The 24184-nt window shown below is 42.4% G+C and overlaps 1 protein-coding gene across 4 annotated transcripts in view; it reads left to right on the forward strand.

The window, feature by feature from the left end:
• MTM1 (myotubularin 1) overlaps positions 1–24184 on the forward strand; it is a 96516-nt gene that overhangs the window by 51983 nt on the left and 20349 nt on the right. For all 4 annotated transcript variants that reach the window (XM_025460760.2, XM_025460762.2, XM_049107428.1 and 1 more), the window contains 4 exons: positions 12467–12550; positions 14694–14843; positions 18841–19029; positions 23118–23303. In XM_025460760.2, the coding sequence (XP_025316545.1) occupies positions 12467–12550; positions 14694–14843; positions 18841–19029; positions 23118–23303 (609 nt within the window). The remainder of the gene's footprint in view (positions 1–12466; positions 12551–14693; positions 14844–18840; positions 19030–23117; positions 23304–24184) is intronic.

Genomic DNA, 24184 nt, shown 5'->3' on the forward strand with positions numbered 1-24184 from the left:
TGGAGGCCTGGCAGCATTTATAGCTGTTCGGGACCGCTGCCTTTGCTTCTCAGGGTCTGCGCCTGCTTCTTTCTGCCTCGCTTTGCTGAACCATTTCAAACCCCGTCATACGGCTTAAGCACTGTGTCATTTCTACCTTGTGGCTGCCCTGGCTCAAGTCCAATTGTACTTGCTTGTAAAAATGATTGCATAAAAATTACCAAAGCGGGTTACGGGGGCGCACATCCTTTTCAATTGCTTGAACGAAAGGGGTAAATGATCCTGTGAATAGGCAATTAGCAACAAAGGTACTTTTCCTGTGCCTTCATTTTTCAGCCCAGAATTGGGGAACATTTTTATAAATTGCTTGGAAATTTAAAAAATCTCGGGCTGAAATTTAGTGGACTCTCACTTCCTAGGCTGACCACGGAATAGATAAAAAAGCAAACAGCTCATTTTCAGAAGGCAGTTGAAATGAGAAGCAGTGCCATGTGTGTACAGTCTCTCTCTCTCTCTCTCTCTCTCTCTCCCCCTCCCCCTCTCTCTCTAACACACACACACCTGCTTTTCAGCCTATATGTGGCTTTAGGACTGAAGTAGGGTCTTACTTCTCTATCTTCTCTTTAGGCAGGACTCCTTTTTCTTGGATAAGCAGTAAATGTGGCCAGTGGAGGGTCTCCTCGTGCTTCCTGCCACCTCTAGGACTTGGCCCTCGGCCTTTTTCAGCCTCTCTCTTTTCCCTGCTCCCCAACTCCTAGAACTGTGCTCCTGGCAGGACTGCCCTCGCTTTGCCATCCATGTCCCGAAGCGCAGTGTGCACTGCCTGCCTGCACGTCCTCGGCAGTCACTCACTTCAGAGCTTGTCTGACTTCTCACCCTCCTGCTCCAGGGGAGCTGTTCTTTTGCATGTGACTCAAGACCCTGCAAATTCTCAAGCCACTTCTCCCTTCAAAGGTTTTTTGAACCAAGTAGCTACAAGCCAGTGTTTATAAAACACATATAAGGCATAAGGAAGTATGATATCTGGAGCATCCCCCTGGCTCCTGGGCGTCATGTCTTTGACTTCATTCACCACGGCTCTCTGCATCCGAGCCTGGTCTGCCAAGTTCTTATGTGCTGGCTCGTGGTGTCTAGTTTCCCAGGATGTTCTATGATCCTTGCTTTTGAACTCCTATTCCTCGGACCTCTGTGGGAATACTTGGAGGCCGGGGTCGAAGGCAGTTTGATGTTTCCTTCTGCTAGGCATCTTAGGGCACTCCTGGTGTGGGTCGGTTACGAATTATATTCCCTGCCTGATGTTGTTTGGACCATTCAAGCTTTAGGAGTTTGGGCTACACGCTGCTTAAGAGCTGCCTTGTGGCTAGAAATTCTTGGTGGGGGACAGCAGTAGAGACTTTTTCTTTTTCCCCTCGATCAACACCAATAATCTGGACAAGTTAAGTTCCTTGGAATCTCAGGGGGCTACTCCCTATTTGTCCTTACCCTGAGGTTGTAACACTCATTTCTACCTCTGCTGCTAGGCCAGTCTCTACCGAAGGTGATTTCCAGTCTCATGCGCATCTTGGCATCTGGGGTGGGCCCGGGCCTTTATGTCCTGTCTCCTGTACCCCAAGAGGCCATGAAAATCAATTCTGTGGGTGCCCCGAGGTAAGAGCCAGTGCTTTCCTTTTGCTCTCTACATTCCTGTTTGTGGTTAGTTTTTAACTTCTGGGTATTTGTTCCTCCCTAGCTAGCTCATTAGAGCAGTTTAAAAACGGTTTCTCTTTTATACAGCATTTATAGACGTTTTCAGTAGAAGGCTCAGTTAGGGCATCTATACCATCACACTTCCAACCCTTGGAAACTTTCCTTTTTCCTGAACATTTCCTGAATCCAGAGGATTCTTCCTCCCTAGCCTGACTTGGTTCAGGTTTTTATCTCTTCTTTTCTCCAGTGATGGAATCATCCTTGGACTGATTTTCCTGCTTCCTTTCTGCCCCCTTCCCAGTCCACCCCTGCCTGTGCCATGTATCACATTCCTCCTTCTGGGCTGGGCTCTCATTCCTCTACCCCCAAAACATCCACAGTTCTTCCCTCTGCATCAGCGTAAATGCAACCTATCTCCCCCAAAATGTGGCCTCACCTCTCAACTGGCCCTGCATTTTCCTACCCCTCCTACACTCTGGACCTGTTTGCTGGTGGCCTTGTATTCCATGACTTTGGCTGCCATTTGTGTCTTTTCATCATCACTGTGATTATCATGTCCAAAGTCAATGGACCTGGAAGTAACCTAGGCATTCTCTGGAGCCCTAGGTGCTTTACCTGTGCTCTCCTCTTTATGTGGTTAATAGTTGTGCCCTCCTTGTCACTGTCCTTTGGAGAATTTCTGACCCTTTAAACACAGTGCCTGTGTCTTATTCATCTTCTTCTCTACTTGATACCTTGTTCATAGTAGGCCCTTGGTAAATGTTGGTTGAAATAATATACTAAGGTCAATAGAGTGAATGAATTAAGAACCAGCATTGGTAAGAATATTCTGTTTAGAAAGGGCATTTATTCAACAAGCACTACTTTAAAATTTTGCAAATAGCTAACAGATATCCATAACTGAAAATTTGGGAAGTATTAAAGGTACTGTTATGGACCAAATGTCTGTGTCCTCCCAAAATCATATGCTGAAATCCTAACCCCACCCCTGCAGCGTGATGGTATTTGGAGTTGGGGCTTTTCAGAGGTGTTGTAAACCAGCCAGTCTATGGTAACTTGTTATACTGGCTGGAACTAAGACAAGTATGTAGTAAAACTATCCCGCCCCAGGCACCTTCCACCCATCCCATTCCCCACCACACAGACAACCCCTTCGGACTGTTACGAGTGATCATTTAGGCCCTATTCATGTAGCTTGTTGGTCAGATTTTCCCCCCTTTGACCCTAGTGGTGTATTGCTATATGTGCTCTTCCATACCTTGCTTTTATTTATTTTTATTTTTTAAAGATTTTATGTATTTATACATGAGAGACACAGAAAGAGGCAGAGATAAATGGGGAGGGAGAAGTAGGCTCCCTGTGGGGAGCCTGATGCTGGACTCAATCCCAGGACCTGGGGGTCACGACCTGAGCCAAAGGCAGATGCTTAACCACTGAGCCACCCAGGTGCTCCCATACCTTGCTTTTAAATTTACCAATAGATATCGCCTAATGAGTGGGTTTCTTCACCCTATTTATGACCATACAGCATTCTGTTGACCGTACCATACTTTCTTCAAACCTCAATTGATGGATATTGAGATCATTTCTGATCATTTGCTCTTATATAAACTGCAGTGAGTGTAACCTTGCACATACATCATCTTGAATGTGCTCATGTCTGTCGTAGGATACGTTTTTAGACGTAAAATTACTGCTATTACCAAATATCCCTAAGAGAAGATGTGCTAGCTTTCACTCCCACACGCAGTGTGTCAGAGTGCCTGTTTCTAGACGTCCCCTCCAACTCTATTATAGTTTCCTATAGCTTCTGTAGTACTCGACCACAAACTTGGTGCCTTATAAAAACATGAGTCTGGCATCTTACAATTCTGGAAGTCAAAAGTCCAAAATGGATCTCACTGGACTAAAGTCAGAGTATGTGTGGTGCTGTGTGTCTTCTGGGGGTTCAAGGGGAGAGTCCATTTCTTAGACTATATTTTCCAGCTTCTAGAGGTACCCACGTTCCTCGGCTCACAGCCTCTTCCATCTACAGAGCCCAAAGCAGTGGTTGAGTCCTTCAGATTACTCTGACTTTATTCCATTGTCACTGTCCTTCTCTGATTCCAGCTCTTCTGCTTCCTTCCACATCTCAGGATCCTTACAGTGACATTGGCACTCCTGGGAAGTCCAGGGTGCTCTTCCTATCTTAAAGTCAGGTGACTGGAAATCTTAATTCCATTGACAACCTAATTCCTCTTTGCCATGAATGATAATGTGACATGGGTCACAGGGTTCAGGACATGGACATATTTGAGGGACCGTTAGCCAACTGCACCAATCCAGAATGCTTTCTGATTTTTTGATCTGCACTAATCTAATAGGTAAAAATTTGGATTCATAATTTTATTTTGTATTTATCCTATTTGACTGGAATTAAATATCTTTTGGTGTGAGCTCTTTGTATTTCTATTGATTCTCTGTGGCTTCTGCCTATATTTCCTTTGGGATATTGGTCTTTTTCTTATTAATTGTAGGAGTTCTTTATGTAATAGCTACACTCATAATACAAGTTACAAATATTTTCCCCATGTCTTTTGACTATGGTGGCTTTTGCTATGGGAATTTTAAAAAAAAATCTTTGTATTTATCAATTTTTTTGTGATGGGGGTCTCTATGACCACCCTGAGTTTAACGATTCATTAGGAGAATTCAGAAGACTTAATGTATAGCCATCCTCACAAGTGTGATTTATTACAGCAAAAAGGTACAGAGGAAAAGCAGCAAAAGGAAAAGGTGCATAGGGAGAAACCAGGCACAAACTTCCAGAGTTTTCTCCCAGCAGAGTTACACAGTAGACACTTAATTCCTACAGCAACAAGTTGAGACAACACATGGGAAATATGTACCCACCAGGGAAGCTTGGCACCCACAGTTTTTATTGGAGGCTGGTTATGAGACATCCTCTGCCTGGCATGTACCCCAATCACTGCCTCTCAGAAGGAAAGTGAGGGTTAAGCATAAACCACGTTTATACATTGAGGCACCATAAACCACTCTTATCAGTTAGGGAGCGATGGGAACTCTCCTGAGACCCAGGTTCCCAGAGTCCAGCCTCACAAGCAGAGCTAAGGGGAGCAGCCGGGCCTGCTAGGTTGTTAACTCTTGTCTACAGAGTTTTCTTTTATAGCTCCTGGGTTTTATATCCCTGTTAGGGGTGATTTCTTCACTCAGAGTTATGGAAGAATTATCCCTAGAATATTCTTTTAAAACTTCGGGCTCTTTTTTTAATGTAAATATTTCATCAATTTGGAATTTATTCAGGGTTACCATGTAAAATATGGATGCAAATCTTTCTTCCACTGTTGTTGCAACACCATTTGTTGACTAACTTATTTGAAATCCCACCTTTTCATACAGCTAGGTCTCTGTGTTTGATTTCTGGGTGTTTCTTTTCTTGCATCAATCATCCTTTAGGTACCAGTAATGTTCTTTTAACCACTGAGGCTTTATAAGATGCAAGGTCAGCTAGGGCAGGCCTCTCCTCACTCCTCCTCTTTTCCATCCTTTTCCTCCCTGCTTTTCCTCTCCAGACACTTACGCAATGCCTGCCTGCCTACTGGCTAGGTTCAGGGAGCTGGGGTTCATGCCCACTTGTCCGGGAGGACAGACAAATGCATATGATACAGATGCATGTGCACAGGGTATCAGGGGAGCAGGAAGTAAGGGGCTTGGTGTCAAGGATGGCTTCCTAGAGGAGGTGAATCCTGGACAATGAGGAAGAGCGTTAGCCAGGCAGAAAGGGCTGTGGCCAAGTATGTGGAATGTGCAAATGTGAAGAGGCTGGACACAGACTGGACTCACATGTGAGTTGGTGTCCATGTGGGTGGTAGTGGTGAGAGATGATGCTAGATGAGGAGGCTGGGCCCCAGAGCTCGCAGAGCCTACCATGCCCCACCAAGAAGTTCTACTTTGTATCTGAATGGGAGGGGAGCCATTCAAAGGGTTGAAGCAGGGAAGTGACATTAAATTTCAATTTCAAAAAGACTGCTTGGGCTGTAGCATGCAGACTGGATGGTGTGGGACAGGAGTTTATTTCTGGGGATGTTTGTTCCTCCCCCAGATTCATGATAATGAGTCCTTGAAATGGGACAATGGGGAGGACAGGAGAGAATGGATTTGAGGAAGATCTAGAAGATCAGTAGAATTCGTTGATGGTGTGAACGTAGTTATGATGAGGGATGACATGATAGGGAAGGACCCAGCCTGCGAGGAAGAATCCACCCAGTGGGTGGGCAGTGGCGCCAGAGGTCAAGATGAGGAGCATAGGGGGGTAGCGAAGAAGACGCGGTGCCTTCCATTTCAGATGTGCGGAGTTGCAAGTGTCTATAGGACTAGACATAGACATCGATGTGGCAGGTGGCTGTATAGACCTGGAGCTGTCTCCAGGGTGAGGTTTATTTGCCAGGCCCAGATGTAATCGTTGGCATTTTCACAGACGTAGCCAAAATTGCCAGGAAAGACAGGTATAGTGAGAGGAGGTGTGGCATATGAACTTTGAGAAATGTCACCTTAAATGATTATGATTTTGGGCAAGTAGGAAAGAAGGCTTTTTATCCAAATGGTTTCAGCTGACGTTTCAGATGTACTTTGGGGTCTTTTCCTCCTGAATAAGTGAATATGTACATTTCTATATGAAGGCGATGGCAACCCAAAGATATGAAGCCACTTTCCCCAGGGAAGGTGGTAGAAAGAGGACTCGGGGAATTATTTAAGCAAACGGAAGTATAAATGGTAATTTATGTGCTCGGTGCTTTTGACCTATGAGACTCTTGTCAGATTTTTGGATTAACTTACTTTTGATGCAGTTACATGAAAGATGTTACTTTGAACTATAAACTTTGCCACGTTTCAGTACGTCCTGTGGTTCTTTCTTAAAAATTTTGGCTTTTTTCCAGCCAACTTTAATGAAAGGAATTTTTTTCCTTATATGAAGAGGTCTTGTTTCTTAAGTGTAACCTGAAAGATGAAAATGAGGTGATTTTACATTGCTGCACCATTAAACGGTAGATGGAAGCTTTTAAAAAGGCGGGTGTCTTCAATTTCAGAAATCAAATAAGAGGGGGAAAAAAAGCTCACTTAAATTCCTGTTGAGACACTGCAAAATTCCATCAGGAAAGAAGGAGTGAGTGAACAGTCCTCTGGATTTTTAATGCTAGGTATTCAGAGTTAGAGTTGGTTTACTTCCAAAAAAAATGTCTGCTCTTCCTAAAACTCGTGTCCATGCATGGTGGCAGCATCGTTTGAAAGCACTGTTAGGGCAGCCCAGGTGGCTCAGTGGTTTAGCGCCGCTTTCAGCCCAGGGCCTGATCCTGGAGACCCGGGATCGAGTCCCACACCAGGCTCCCTGCGTGGAGCCTGCTTCTGTCTCTGCCTCTCTCTCTCTCTTTGTGTGTCCCTCGTGAATAAATAAATAAAATCTTTTATAAAAAAGAAAGCACTGTTAAATCTACATAGCTTAACAGTTCATTTACCTGGATACTATGAAAATAGTTTGCTTCTGTAACTGCCACCCATTTGCACAATACTCAATTTTTACAAATCTGACTCCCCAGAATCCAATTCTGAGACACAGTGTGTCGAGTCTTCGAGGGAAGAGGCTGTCCGCGAGGGGCTTCATGAAATGTAGGAATTCCAATTCATGGGACAACGCTCTCACCTCAAAAGAAGGAAGGAAACTCATGAGTTGATCGACATTTATAGAGTGTATTAAATAGCAATAAATCCAGTCTAGGTGTTTTAAGTGAGTTGGTACATCTTCATATAGGTGCCATCTTAAAATAATGGGCAAATAAATGAAAGCTAAAACCTGTTGTCCTTTCAGATTTTTCCCCCCACGAGACACAACAGTGATAAATGTAGGAAAATTTAAATGACAAGTTACATTCTCTTTGTCAGAGCTGTTTTTATCCCTAGTGTGAAATCAGAGATTTTCATCTCAACTTTGTCCTTTAACATTTTTTAAATGTTACATTGTGCTATTTTTAATCCTGGAAAAAATGCACATGATTTCTTTTTTTTTTTTTTTTAAATCTCCATGCATGGTATCTCTTGACTAGTAGGAATCTGCATTGGTGACATGCCCAAATACTAATATAGAGCCAAATAAACGATAGACCTGCTCCCTTGAAGCCAGGGTAAGCATGTAAGGGTGTCTGTTTCCTGGTTTTGATACTGTACTCCAGCTATTCAAGGTACTCACATTGGGGAGGCTGAGTGCAAGGTGCATATGGGATTTCCCTGTACATTTTTGTAACTTCTTCTGAATCTGTAAGTATTTCAAAATTACTTTCTAAAAAAAGTGAAGCAGCCCCCTCCGCCCCCTGCTGACAGCCAGCACACTCAGAAGCCTGGGGCTGTGTTCTTGAGTAGTGTGGTTGTGTATTGCTGCATGTGGCCCTTCAGGATCAGGGCAGCCACCCCCATCCCTTGCCTCTGGAAATTCTGGCTCGGTGGGGTGGGGCGAGGTGGAGCCTGGGCATCCCCTAGCATCTCATCACAGGAGAGCGCCCCCCTTCTGAGACCTCTTCTCCTGACCCTAAGGCAGAGCCCGGCTGAGGGACCAGGCCCCGGGAGGAAGAAAGCTGTGGAGGGCCTCCTGAAGCCCCCATTGGGCACAACCCTAGGCTTGGAGGCTTTCCTGAGCTGGGGCTCCCCAACACACTCCTGATGCCGGGACCAGTGTGTGTGACCAACTTAATGATGGCCCGACTCCTGGCTCCATCCTCAGAAAGGGAAGTTCTCTCTGTGGCACCTGGGATTCCCAAAGACAGGGTCCCCAGCGACCCAGGGTGATAGTGAGGAATAACTGGAAATGGCTACCCGCTAAGTCCGAAAAGACTCAAAACCTTAAAAAACATATATATTGTCTGTAAGAGAAAATAAGTGACAGCTAAAAATCTCAAGGCATGTAACCCATTAATTTAAGGTATTAACAATTTTCAGACAGGACCTTTAGACAAGTCACCACTTTGTAATAATGAGGTATGGCTGAAGGTTTTTGTTGCCTTGCTTTAGTGCTTAGTGGGTTTTTTGTAATAATCCACCTTTATGTCACTCTGTTCAGAGCTTGTGTTTTAAAACTCTTGCTTCTTTCTCTTACCTGAATCTTTAAGAGGGAAAAAAAAGGTAAAAATGAAAATATCTGGGAAATAAGTCTGAGTACATCCAACTTTAGAAAATTGGTCCTTTTCGAATGCTTGCCTCTCAGTAGAGCCAAGTATCAACAACTTTGTGTTTACCTTGTGTTTTTCTTGAAAAACTAACAAGTAATGCTTTTGAAAAAATATTTTTTTCTTGGGGCACCTGGATGGTGCAGTTAAGTGGCCAACTCTTGGTTTTTGAAAGGCTCAGGTTATGATCTCGGGGTCATAGGATTGAGCCGTGTGTTGGGCTCCCTGCTCAGTGCAGAGTCTGTTTAACATTCTCTCTCCCCTCTCCTACTGCCCCTCCCCCACTTGCTCTCCGCCCCCCAATAAATAAATAAAAATTTAAATTATATTTTTTCTTGTAATTGTAAGCTATTTTACTTGGATGATTACCTTAAGCTCCAATTCCGTATTAGATGTACTCCTGTATATTTCATGTGTATCTGGCTGTTAGGTGATTCATAAACTTTTTCTGAAATATCTGAGCTCCAAGTCTGGCTCTTAGCTCTTAACCTCAGAGCTGTTTCCATTGTAGAGTTCTCAGAAGCATGTTTCAGAGGTAAAGGATGCCAGTTCATGGTCTTATCCTAGATATCTGGATGTCACTTCGAACATGAAGTGTTATTCCAGAATGATTTCTTGAGAAAGGCCACCTGAGATGTTGCAACTGTGAGGACATTGTACCCACTCTATTAATGACAATATTTTGTATATTACTTGCATTCAGAATTCCCTTAAAGCAAGCATATTAAATTATGGAGATAATTTTGGTTTGGGCTATATAACTTTCATCTTCTGATAATAATTTTGTAAACTTATTAGTAATTTTAATATAAGATACAAGAGAATATTTGGAGCAAGAAAGGAGTTGCTTTATTATTTGTGACTGAAAAATAGTTATGTTGAAAATGCTGCTGGCAAGTCAAAGGATACTGATAGCATTAACACACATGCTTTTTCTGGAGAGAAAGGTTTATCTGGCCTTTGAGTTCGTAGTCTTATTCTTTGTTTTTGAAAGGTCACCATATTTACTTGAGCTCCATGGGAAAGGTGCAAATAACTGAAAATAAACAAACAACATGAACAGAAAACAAAAAAAAAAAGTTGAGATCAGGAACTAATTTCAAGAAAGCAGCTTATATACGTCTTCTTCTAAGGGGTACGACAGCCCTATGTCTCTAAGCATCTGCCTTCTACAAGTATGTCAACAGCACAGTATTTAGCAGTATTATTTACCTGTGCCAGGTACTGATCAGTATAATATCCAGTACTCCGATGTCACCAAGAGAATGCTTTCATATGTTCTACAGATCCTGCTTAGGATGAAGAAGTACACCATATATTTTAGGGCTGTTTTCATCAAAAGTGCGCCAGTCTTTGAGTTAAACTTCAGTTAACACAGAAATCACTTGTTTCCTGCAGTGGTATGAATAATTAAGTATTGCCGTGGATTCCATGTCAGTCTAAAGCCTCAACGAATTGCTTAGCTAGATCCGTGTCACGTGCTCAGTGTGCCACCCATTGCAGAACACACAGCATTTGGGCTGACCACTGCTAGAATTGAGACCTGCTGAGGGTGCCCTGTGCTTTAGAAAGTTCAAGAAGACAGTCCAGATCTTGTTCTTGATCAGTTTTTACCTAAACCTCTTGCTTTTTATTTTTTTTAAGATTTTATTTATTGATTCATGAGACACACACACACACAGAGGCAGAGACATAGGCAGAGGGAGAAGCAGGCTCCATGCAGGGAGCCCAATGTGGGACTCGATCCTGGGTCTCCAGGATCATGCCCTGGGCCAAAGGCAGGCGCTAAACTGCTGAGCCACCCAGGGATCCCCACCCCTTGCTCTTTTTTTTTTTCTCTTTTTAAATATGTAAAACCATTGCCACCAAGCAAGGCTTTTCCAGAAATTCTCTGTAGTGTAGGGGAGGGAATGCTGGCATGCTAAATTGTAGGTTGATGACAAGAAAATGGGTGGCAGGAGAGATACTAGAGGAAAAAGTGCCCAAACACAGTGCCTCCAGAGAAAGTAGTTGTACAGGGACTGTAGAAGCTTCACATTTTCACTGGGGCAACAACTACATATTCTGCCTACAATGGACCCAATACTGTTCCAGTTACTGGGGAGACAGGATGTGACCAAAGCAGGTGTCTTGTCTTTATGGAGCCCATGTTCTAGGGGAGGGGACAGTAGGAGTCCAATAGTAAGCAAGTACATATATAATCTGTCAAATGATCACAGATAATAGGGGAAAATAAAATGGGAAGGAGAATAGGGGGTGCTGTTCTAGGGGGGTAGCATGTAGTTTTTCTATAGGGTGTCAGAATAAGTCCTACTGATTAAGGTTACATTGGAGCAGGGATGTGAAAGAAGTAGAGGGGAAAGCCATGGGGGAAAAGGTTTCTGACAGCTGGACAGCAGGTGGAAAGGCCCTAATGTTGGTATGTGCTTGGTGCTTTTGGAGATGAGCACTGGAGGCCAGTGTGGCAGGAGTGGGGTGAGCAGTGGGAGGGCAGAGGCCTGGTAGGGGCTGTGGCCAGATGGTGGACAGCTCGGTGGGCAATTGGACAGACTTCCGCTTTGACCCCCAATGACATGGAAAGCCACAGAAGGATTTGGGGCAGGGGAATGACTTGAGGTGACTTGAGTTGTGACACTATTACTCTGACTTTAGAGGTGAAGAGAAAAGTAGGGGACCAGGCAGGAGGTTATTACAACGATGCACATGGACGGTGGTTGAGGCTTAGACCAGGATGATGGCTGTGAGTTGATGAGGATAACACCAAGGTTTGGGGCTCAACTAGAAGAATGGAGCTGCCATCTACTGAAATGGGGAGGCTGTGGGAGGAGCAGAATGGGGGACATTCAGGGGTTTGGCTTTGGATGTATTAACTTTGGAGTCCATCAGATGCCTCTCAGGGCAGGCTGGAGTCGTACAGTGGTCCCTTGGACAGCCAAGCCTGCAGATCCAAGTCGGGGCTGGAGAGCAATGGATACTTGGGAGTCACTAGAGTATAGATGGTATTTGAAGCCGTAAAACTCATCAATATCGCCTCCAGAGTGAGCACAGAGAGAGAAGAGAGGTCTGGGTCCTGTTATTTCACAGAGATCAGGGCATTGATTCAGAATTCACAGAGAACAGTTAATTAAGGATTTTCCTAACATCCTGTCGCTTTTAAAATAGATAAACATGTCATTATTCCCGTCAGAGACAGTTGATGGTTTAATAGTTATTCTTGAATTTCCTTTTTTTTTTTCTTTTTTAAATGGCTCTTACCTGATCAATTGCTAATACTGTTCAAAATGAGCAGGTGTGTTTTGGTCTGGAAATCTGATTTTCATGGAACTTTATCTATAAAAGAATAATTTAAAAGAGATGTTTGTAGCCATAGAAAATTGAGGTCTAAGAAGTAATTATTCCTCAAGATGGAAGGTAGCATGAAGCCTGGTGTGCATTTTCCATTCTTAATTCCTTTTTGAAAGGCTTGCTTTGGGTTGTGATTTCATGGTAGGCAAATCTGGTGGGTGAAAATGCGGAGGACATAGTATTAGTAGACTATTAGTTCCATCACGCTTAACTTTAAATTCTTTTTTTCCTTTTGCCTTTTCTAGCCAATATTTGCATTTCTAAACGAAGAAAAGTTTAACGTGGATGGGTGGACAGTTTATAATCCAGTCGAAGAATACAGAAGGCAGGTAAGTCAGTAAGCCGCGTGGGAAGCCGTGAATTGCAAACATGTATGGTGACAGTATTTTGTCGGTCATGCTCCTCGAGCATCAGTGGAATCCTTGCAAAGTACAGTGTAAATGGCAGTTATAGCTTATTTTATCTTTTACTGTGTAATTTATGAGCTCATTCTGTAGCCATATGATATGTTCATGAAATGAATCAAATACATGGAGTCTAGAAAAATCAAAGTTCTATACCTTACTATTTAGGAATTCATGTCACTATATATTTACATATCTTATCTAGGGGCTTAACTGTCACTGACAGGTAGATTCAAATTATATTTATTCTGGTTTGCAGACTGAAATGAATTAGAACCCTTTCCCTGTAATGATGACTTTTCTAAGAAAGCTTCGATAAACTTGTATTAGAATTGCTTTTTTTGCTCTCTTCTGTAAACTTCACCCACGTGCATGTTTATTTGCTGTAACAAAGGCAAGAGGCTTGGCACAATGTTGCCGTTCAGGGACAAAGGTCTCTCATGGCATTTTTGTGCAGAAGAGCCTATGCGTATTATGTACAAGAGCCACAATCTGACCTCTGGTTTAACCCGATCTTTAGGCCAGCCAGGAGTTTTGTGATGGGGTTTTTCAGAGTTCTCATCCTACACAGCTCTTAAGATAATCAGCAACTTTTATTGAGTGAGCTTTGAGAATCAGATCAAGCCCAGTTGCTTTATATGAAAAAGCAGTGAATGTAAAGTAAAATCATAGAACCCTAGACTCGAGAAGAACCTTCTAGCCACCACCTCCGCTACCAAGCACCCACACTGATTTTTGTTTGTTTGCTTTTTAGTCTTGACCAGTGGTGTGCATATTTGTAAGCAGATTCGATGCTCAGGGATGTGGATGCAGGAGTTTAGGTCACTTGTATGAGGTAGTACGTCCTACACTTCCAGAAGTCAGCTTTAGCCAGTTGAGTTTTCAAAGACTGTCTATACCTCTCCTTTTAATGACCTCTATTCTGGGTCAGCTATTAAGGCAGAAGAAAAACCATGAAAACATTTGGCATGTTTTGGAGACCTCGGTAGCATTATGTATTTAAATATCTGTAACTTAGTTTTGGAGCATTACTGACAATATGAAGACTTATTTTTTAGATCCATGTTTCTAGCTTGAAACAAGACAGTTCCTGTTTAAGATTGCATGCATGTATGAACTGTTGACGGTATCTTGTTCGAGACTGCCATTATATTTCATCTTTTCTTCTTATAACTTTTTCATGGGACTTATAACTCTCTAATTGGACTCAGCGTCAGACTCACCTGTTTGGTCCGTGGTCTATAGGACCAGACCTAAGGAAAAGGTACAATGTCTGTCCCCACAGCAAGCACCCACATAGCTCACCTTTGTGTGTGTATCTGTGTATTTGTGAGTATGGGGAGAGACTATTCCACCACCTCTGAATCTTGCCCACACTAGATGATTTTGTGGGTAGATAACAGGATGGGAGGTGTACTCCGTGACTCCCTGTCACATCAGCAGCGTGCTCAGAATGCAGATGCCTGTATTTCTCACACAACCTGTAGAGCAATCACCGATCCCAAACAACTTGATTGAAAAGACTTTTAGGAGGTGGCGAAATGAGCCTCCCCAGAGGGGTTTGCCTCTACTTCCCCTCTGTGACTTTCTTCATGAACTTAGCCTCTCTACTTTGGAGCAGACGGAAGCATTCACTCTGTTTTGAGTAGGGAGAGGAAGTCGCCCGATCTCTTTGCTACCCTCAGTTAGACACAGGTTAAAATTACATGATGCACTTTTCTTTGGGGTGGCGGTGGGGTACACAAGTGGGGGAGGAACTTGGACTTATCTTTATTGTACAAGTAGCAAGAAATAGTTTGACATGAAATAAAGGAAGACCTCAAATTCAAGAGAATCCGTATTTGCCAATGATATTTTAGAATTATGGGAACCACTAGTGTTTTGTCTTGTGTTCTTATGTTGTCTGGATTACTGATTTGGCTCCCTTTATTATAAACCCTTAGACCGTCACTACCCTGTGGTCAAAGAGGCATGTGCAGATTCTGCTAGAAAGAAGAAAGGAGACCCGAGGCCAAATCCAGAGATGGAGTCATGCGGTACTGACTCGGGACTTCCTTTTTTCCTACAGGGCTTGCCCAATCACCACTGGAGAATAACTTTTATCAACAAGTGCTATGAGCTCTGTGACACTTATCCTGCTCTCTTGGTGGTTCCATATCGTGCCTCAGATGACGATCTCAGGAGAGTTGCAACTTTTAGATCCAGAAATCGAATTCCAGTGAGTACTACAGTTAATGTTTTCCTCAAAGACTGCCTTTTATCCCATAAGAATAGTAGTCAAGTCAGAGAAACACTCTGGGAATTGCAATCCACCATATGATTTTTAAGTGCCTTCTGAGTGCAAAGTACCACGCCAAATGGGAAAAGAAGTGAGACAGCACTGGTCTTCCAGAGCTCACAATCAGGGACAGAGAACGGGCATAAAATGATTCTCATACGAGAGAGGGTATAAGTAATGCACACGTCAACCAAGTGGTAGCTGGAAGGAAAGATGAAAGGACAGGGGTTCTATGGTTTTCACCTTTGTAGTATGATACCTGACGTATGATGGGCTCTCCGTGAACATCGGCTGAATTCTACTGGAAGTGGCACGCTGTCTGTCCTGTGTTAGAGTGCAGGAGTACAGCCTTTCATGTGTGCCCGCCTTTAGTAGGTCTAGCTCATCCTCATCACATTTGCAAGCTGCCTAAATGCCGTTAGCAAACTGGAGCCAAATGCAGATTATTCCAGACAGTATACTTACAGTATCATTGGACCTAGTTCACAAAGTTCTCTTTGGCTCTTAAATATTTATGTATGAGTCATACCGTCTACTTTGTGTGCATAAATTTTATTGACTTAAAATTTAGAGAATTTTTTCCTCTCTTAATTTTCAGGACATGTCATAATAAGTACATTGTTTTGTAGTGGTTTTGCTAAATAACAGATTTTTGGAAAAACAAGGATTGAAGAAATTAAGATTTAATGTCACCTTGCCTTTAACTCCCAAGTCTAGACATTTTTTGTCCTTAAAAGGACATTTGTGTGAAACTCCGGTACAACATCGACATAATAGGAATCATAACTTTTAAAATTCACTCATTTCTCTAATCATGAGTGTCTGTTCATATGTTAATGATCTATATTGTACTTGACTATATGCTCTTTAGCTCATTTTGCTAGAATACAGTGCCAGCGAGGCTAGAGTTGCAAGTTTACTTCCTCTTCTTCTGCTCTATTGTGACATACTTTTCTGTGCCATAGCCATAAATTCCACCCCTGCCTTGGCCAGCTGTCTTGCTAATACTTGTCTCGCCCACAGGAGAACTAGGCGAGGGTAGTGTGGATTGATTTTGTTCATGCCTTCATTCCATTGAACATCTACCATGTCAGTGTGCGTGCGTGTGTGTGTGTATGTGTGTGTGTATTTCATGGGACTTGGGACAGGAGAGGAGATACAAGTGTGCCCAGTCCAGTGTGCTCCCCTGCCATCTGCCCACTAGTCTCCACCATCCTGAGTGAATGAGAGTCTACAGTAGAGCTAATAGAATGCTTAACTTTTTAGTTACATAGCCATTTTATTGATCTTCCTTACTTCATAATGGCCACGAGTCTGCCTTTATTTTTCCTAATAAAACTAAAGTTAAGCCCTCCATCCTGTCTATATCTTTATAGATTACCGTGCTGAAGAATACTTAATGGTAGATAATGTGTTCTTTCTCAAACACCTTCTAACCACCTGACTCTTGACTATACCCTAGAAAACGTATTTCCTTTTAAATGTGAAATCATTAATATTTGATATTCAGTTCTTTTTTAAAAGCCCATATAAAAATACAAAAAGAATTGATGAGAAAGCACTCTGGTTATTGTGTGCATAAATAGGAATATGAACGATTATGAGATATCACTGAAGAAAGAAATGATCCATATGCATCATCGGTGTTCCCATTAATGCATACGTATGTTCTCATATGCATTCCCATGTTCTCAAACATGTTTGTCTTAAAGTTGCAGAAGTCCTTAACATATCAGTAATACACAGCTATTTTAGGCATTTTACAAAGTGCCGATAAGCAGAAAGGAGTCTGCCACCTAGTGAGAACCACAGTTAACAATTTGGTCTGCGTCCTCCCAAACTGTCTTCTATGCAAGCACATTTTTATTTGGAAAAAAAAGAAATTATCCTGTAATTTGTGCCTCAGTCCACTTTCTCTGCATAGCATCATCTTGGAAAGAACTTTTCATGCTGATGAGCATGTGTGTGTCCGTGTGTCGGGGGCACACATTATTACCATAATGTCTTATATCCATTTTCTATTGAGACATCTCGGTTCTTTTTAATCTTTTACTCTTATCAACAACTCTATGATCAACATCTTTTGGTGGCTAAATATAGGAGTATATCCTTAATTATCTATGACTTCTAGATACTAAGCTTACTAGGAATGACCCAATATAGTACCATATACTTTGAAAGCAGTCATGCTTGGTGGTGGTGTGAAGTGACCATTATTTATACCTGTGAGCCAAGGGAGTATGCATCCTTTTAAGAAGGTGGATGAGATCCCGAAAGAAAAAGAAAGAAGCAAAACAGCTTACAAGAGTACCTGTAACATGGCATGGTGATTCCAGCCTTAATCTCCCAGGCGGACGGAAGAGGGGTCGAGGAAGGGAGGTCACTGCCAATGGTACAGGGCACTTCCTCACCTAGGACGTGATTTAAATATAAAAGTTGGTGAGGATGTTTATCAAAGAATAAGTCTTTGTATATAGTGATTTTCTCTTTTAGAAGTGATCTTGTATCAAGTCAACATGTTGTGTAGCTTAAACTGACTCAGTGTTGTATATCACTTACATTCTCAGTAAACCTGGAAAATTAAAAATACATCCATACATGCATAAAAGTGATCTCATGTCTCTTACCTGTCTTGAAGCAAGGGCCATAGGAGGCTGGCTGGGCAGGTGTCACCTCCATGGTGTTGGTTAGAAACCAGAGGTCCAGGACAGCCAGTGCTTGTCCCAGGGCTTCCTAGTTCTGAGCCTTTGGACTCTTCAGGGCCACAGTGATGTTGCATTACTGGTCTCTGGCATGGCGCAAAGACTGAACAAGGATTCATTCACGCTATCGTGTAATCTTTTCTCACTAACCCATTGTCATTATTATGCACATCGGTTTTTGTGAACATCAGTGCTTATCATTTGCCATCATGGAGGGGGTGACTTCACAGATGACAACGCATTTGGCCTTGTAGTAAGTGAGCTTCTTTGGTTCTTGTGTCTGCTTTTCACAGTTTTCCGGATCTGACTTCCCAGACCACCTGGCCTGCCCCTGGAATGTACTTTACATGTGTTCTTCGTTCATCTGCCCAGCAGGGCTGTGGAGTCATGTTCCCCCCCTACACCCCACACCCCATTTGATGAAGGAAGAGTTGGGAGAGACAGGGGCTGTGAACCCCATGTCCAGGTTACAACCACAGCAGAGATGTGCCTCCCCCAGAGCCCACCCTGTTGCCCACCACACTCACTTCCTGGCTCCGTTTTTGTTTTCTTAACAGCTTTGAGATCCAATTTGCCTACCCGATCAATTCACCCACTTAAAGTGGACAATTCTGTAGTTTCTGTTGTATTACATTGTTAGCTCCCTTTTATGGGTGTTGTTTCTCCTGCACCGTGAGCTTGGAAACCAGGTAGCACACGTACTAGGCTTGTGTGCAAAGTACGGCTCCTCAAGCCTCATTGTGGGACCTCTCGCAGCTCTTTGGACATCCTGAGAGCTTTTTTTTTCTTCCCTTGGATTTTCTCCCCACTGTGTGAGATTCTAGAATTGAGACTGTTGGGGAGATGACCTGTAGAAGTCAGTTGGTAGTATAGAAACACATTGTACCAGAGGTGATTTCCTTTATGTCTCACTTCTTGTTAAAGCTTGTTTCTGTCTGGGAAATCCAGTGCAAGCTGCAGACCTGAAGTAGTATTAGAAGCTTTTTATTTCCTTTAGGTGATAGAACTTTTTTTAGGTAAGCATTTAACGTCTATGAGACGTGGTGCTAATTAAGACTAGTAAAGCAATTGGTTATGGGCACACAAAGTGAAAATCGCAGGTGAACAAGTACTGTTTTGGCTAAATCAGATTCACTTCATCATGATTGTTAGCACTTTATTTTTTTATATGTATTTCTAACTGTTTTGAGATTTGTTTCTTTCTGGATAGCTTAAAATTTCTGGACTAACCATAGGTGCTGTCATGGATTCATCCAGAAAACAAGACGGTCATTGTGCGCTGCAGCCAGCCTCTTGTCGGAATGAGTGGTAAACGGAATAAAGATGATGAGAAGTATCTCGATGTTATCAGGGAGACTAACAGACAAATTTCTAAACTCACAATCTATGATGCCAGACCCAATGTAAATGCCGTGGCCAACAAGGTGAGTATATTTAGTGACACAATAGATCTTATCTTGTTGCATTTAGCATGCCGTATTTCACATGAATGTTTTTGCACGGTGTGCCAACATGTGGGCTTATGTGAAGTTAGACTTTAGTTGAAATGGGAAAACTGGTTTGCTGAGGGAGGAAGTAGTTTTAATCACAAAATCCATCTTGAGAGTTGAATCCATTAAGGTTCAAATGACCATAACCTTTAGGCAAATTAGGTGAGGATAGAACTGTAACGAACTTTGATTTTGGCAGAAGTTGGAGTCTCTTTGGAGCGCTTTAGGGTGTTCCTGAGCCATCTTGATATATACACTGCTGAAGCATCTGTGAGGAGTTGTGGGAAGCTGGAATTGTTAAAATCTTAAACCTGTAGCTTTATCCAGACTGTCTCTTCACTATACTCATTAATGTGTGTTCTCATTTATATAAGATAATTCAAGAAATGAGTAGATCTCTGCACATAGATTTTATAATCATGTGCACACACTGTTATTATCTTCAAGGCAAGTCTGTCTCTGTTGTCTCTTGGCCTTCTTAGGCAGAGTATACTGAGCACCCCTATAGTTGATTGGGGTCATCCTGGTGAACATCAGTGATTAGGTAGTGTTGCTTTCAGAAGATCTACAGAAGCTGCTGCAAGGTATAAGGCCATTTGCCTGTACACTGAACAGCCCCAGATTGTTAGGCTTTTTATATTAAACTTCTCTTTTCCATTTTTTTAAAGATTTTATTTATTTATTCATGAAAAACACAGAGGCAGAGGGAGAAGCAGGCTCTCTGCGGGGAGCCCGATGTGGGACTCGATCCCAGGACCCCAGGACCACAACCTGAGCCAAAGGCAGACATTCAACCACTCAGCCACCTAGGTGTCCTTTGACTTCTCCTTTTCATTTCGTTTTTTCCTTCTCCTACTATTGCCAGTTGTCACTTGCAAGTGCTCACAGTGGGCCTGCCCTAAGGTGTTCACCACCATTCCGCCTTTCCGATTTCTTGTTTCTCGTCAGCTGTAGGCTTAAATTTCATCATCTTGAATACTTTGCTTTTCCTGAGGTCACTTTTCTGGCATCTTTAATTATTCATAGCACAAGACAAGAACCTGAAAGCAAAACAAGTCCTCAAACAGCTCTGAGAGATGCAGCAGCTTTCCTAAACAGAAGGGTGTGTAAAAATGGCGTGTGGGGGGGGGGGCTCCACTCACAATTATTTGTACACAGATTGTGTGTCTTACACATTTGCATCCAGGGAGTTCCCCCCCCCCACTCCCTGTGTGCTCTTGGACCAGCTATCTGTTATTGCAGTTGATTTTTGTTTCAGTAATGGAAATGATCTTGAAATTATATGTAAAGCAATCAGGGAGTGTTGTTGACTAGTAAATTAAGAAGTAGAAGTAAAACATTTAGGAAATTAAGTCCAAAGATGAATATCTTCTTGCATTATTCGTAACATTAGATATTTCTGTTCCATCCCTCATATATAATTCAGAGTTGAAACTGTGTATAGAATGCAATGTTTGCATGTATACATTTAGCCTGAAATAGAGATGATGTAACATTAAAATGAGGTCTTTAGAAAGATTATTTTAAAATACGAAAATGTACAAAATGATTATACATTTCATCATCTTATTAACTCTAAAGCTTATTGTGATAGCAGTAGAATCTTTTTTCATTGTTGTTTTCCCCAGCTCCCCAGCAGAATTCTCGAATGCCTTTTTAACACCCAGGAAATACGCCTGTGTTACTAGTGCTCTTAGGAATGAAGGGAAGGAAAAAATTGAGGAAAAAAACTGAGGCTTTAAAGACCTGTGCAGCATTCTTTAAAAACCAAGCTTCTGTTCCCTCTTCCCTCCGCTGTGGCTCTCCCCTAGTCATCTATATCCATAGCAACAGGCCCTTGAACCTTTATGCTGTCGTACTAGCTTGTCTGGGTTGTTCCTTTTCATTAAAGAGAAGGAAACTGAAGACTTCAAAACGAACCAGAGCTGGAGAAGTTGAACTTTTGGGAACTCACTCTATGCTTGCCTCATTGATTTTTACTCTTCTGACTTCTGTTCTCTTTGGACCTAATCCTTCCTCCCCTGTGGATATTTAGAAATTTGCACTGCCCACCCTCCACGTAATAACCAACATTACACCAATTGTCAAGTAAACAGACAAAACCCAGGCGTAGATAAGACCCAGTGCCAGGCTGCTTCAGTTTTGCCGCAGTCCACTGTGATGAGTTCAAGTGGAGCTGCATTAGTGTCTGTCTTTGCTCTGGCAAGGAACAATAAGTATGTTTTGCCTTTTGTTTTTCTACGCATTGTCTTCAGTTATTTGTGAAAAAAACTCCAGCAGTGAGAATCTCTTTGGAAATCACTGTAACTGTTTCCTGTAGGGAAGCGGGTCATCTGTGGGAGGGTGACTTGTCATTGCATTATAGGCTTGCTGTTTCCTCACAGGCTGTGTGCCCGCAGTTTATGGAGGTGCCTGCCAGGTGGGTAGGAGCACCTCTGTCGAGGCCTCTGATCAGAGCCTCAAGGTGTTATACCCTGAGGCATGGATAACTGAGAAGAGGGTAACATGGCTCATCTGTCACTTTATTCATTAGCTAATGACTTCTTTAAAAACAGCCAAGTGATTGTGTACTGTCTACTTACTACTGATGCTGTCTGTAACAAGCTTTAAAAATATGTTTCTAAATAAAACCTATTTCCTTACGTAGAGTCTGTGAAGACGGAGACCTCTGGCTTGCACATAGGTCTTCAGGGTTGAAATCCAAGTGGTTACCTTGCTTCTATTGCAGGAAACCTGTGTGACTAACCCTGGCAAAAAACAAAACAAAACAAAGCACCATAGGATGCATTGGCCCTTCTGAGTTACAAGTTTTATATTCTTTCTATTGTTATAAATAAAAAGAAAAGAGGCAATACGTAGCAACAGCACATTTGTCCAATGCCTTCCCCTTCCATTTCAGCTCCTAGAACATTGCTTTCTTGGCAAGTCTCTGAATTATTTAACTTTTTCTTAAAGGGCCAGAGGCCACACGTGCTGTGAGATTTTAAAGCATTAAGCAGAATGCAGCCAGGTTCCTTTTATTACATTGCTATTTCTTTACATGGAAAGTGGGCATCTCCACCGTGCCATGAAGGGGGACGGATTGCCTGTCCTGGCAAGTTAATACTTGCAGGCGCTGCGGTAGATGGTGGCCGTCTTGTCTCCTCTTGAAACCTTTTGCTCTTTGGGGGCCTGCTCTGCGTGGTGCGGCTCTCCATCCTTGCTGTTTGCAGAGCAGATGGTCATGGTGTGCTGGAAAAGGTCTGGCTCTTGCACTCAGACGCCTTGAATTCTACCGATGACTGTGTGACTTTGGGGATAGTTAAATAGCATCTCTTCTCATTTGCAAAACGGGGATGATAATACCTCTCTTGCAGCATTGCTGTAAGAATCAGAGAAGCCGATAGAAAGCAAGAATCTTCGTATCTGGGACAATCACTGGGGTTCACCAAATGGTGGCTGGTATCAGCTGTGATAGGACATGACTGCTTTTAATCCTGTTTAACCTACCTAGTGTTATCTCCAATTCTGTGGGAGAGAACATTGAGGCTCAGAGAAATTGAGTGCCTTGCCTCAAATCAGAGCAGAGAGGGGCCGAAGCTGAATGCTGTTAGGGAGCCAGCACCCCACCTCCCCGCTCCTCCACTGCCAAAGAGTACCGCTACAAAACCGATAGCGGACAAGGACCCTTGAGAACCGCTCTTGCCTTCCCAGATCCAGAAGAAGAGCTAGTAATTATGGAACATTTTGAAGTGATTTTCTTTTCTTGCAACTACAGATCCCCCGGAAATTGCCAGCCTGCTGGGGGTTTTGTTGTTGTTGTTGTTGTTGTTGTTGTTGTTGTTCTGTTTCTTTCCTAGCTCAGAGTATAACTGAGGCTCAGTGTTGAGGCTCAGCGTTAGATGGGAAGTCAGGCCACGTCAGTCACTGCATCCAAGCCGGGGAGGTTTTATTTTGCGATTTAGAGGACTTGAAATATTTGTGTAAGTTACCGATGAAATAGAAAACCCAACTGATTGTTTTTGTGTCTTGCTGTTTCTCAGGCAACAGGAGGAGGATATGAAAGTGATGATGCATATCATAACGCCGAACTTTTCTTCTTAGACATTCATAACATTCATGTTATGCGGGAATCTTTAAAAAAAGTCAAAGACATCGTTTATCCTAATGTGGAAGAGTCTCACTGGCTGTCCAGTTTGGAGTCTACCCATTGGTTAGAACATATCAAGGCAAGTATATTTTGAAAAAAAAATGGACATATATAAGGAAGAAAGTCATTGTTTAGTGGAGCAGGAATCTTTTTAAAATTCCTTCCATTATTAAAATTGAGCAGTGAAAGATGAAATATTTGTAGTATGGAGTTCTACATTTGACAATGTTGTGTCTCTTCCTAATTTGCTTAACTAACTTAAAGATTTCACAACATTGCTCCAGAACAGTTTGAGAGTTTGTAGGGAGGTCACTTTCCATCTGGTCAATAGTAAGTTAGTTCAGTCTTTCATGCAGGTTTGTTTAAGAACAGCCAATTTGCTAGCCAAATGTTACGGGGTATGACCCACAAGGACCTAGAGAGAGGTTGTTTTTATTGAAACTAATCTCAAATTGACTGACTTTAAAGGATGAACTTTGTGCTTCGATTATATTCAATCCTTCATCCTGATAAAGGCATCAGAAACCTCCAGTCTTGAGTAAAACTACTTGAAGCTATCTGAGGGAAAGAACACCTTTAGAAGGTACCATTTTGTTGGGTAAACAAACAAAAAGCCTCCTTTAAATAGGTGCATTCTTAATATAGAACGTTTCTTAGCCAAATTTCACTTTCAGACTTGGTAGGAATCATATTTTCATTTGGCCTGTCTAACTTTCATTTTTTTCTTAATTTATCATTCTCAAAAACGAATCGCAAAACCAAGTAATTGTAACAGCTAAGGTAATGTGGGGTCCTGGGTGGGATCCTGGATTAGAAAAAGGACATTGGGTAAAAAAAAAACTAAGGAGACCTGAATAAAGTATGGACTCTATTAAAAATAAATGAGGAAGTTTATTAATAGGGACACCTGGGTGGCTCAGTGGTTGAGCCTTTGGCTCAGGGCGTGATCCTGGGGTCCTG

This window comes from Canis lupus, chromosome X (genome assembly GCF_003254725.2).
Source record: "Canis lupus dingo isolate Sandy chromosome X, ASM325472v2, whole genome shotgun sequence".
NCBI classification, from domain to species: domain Eukaryota; kingdom Metazoa; phylum Chordata; class Mammalia; order Carnivora; family Canidae; genus Canis; species Canis lupus.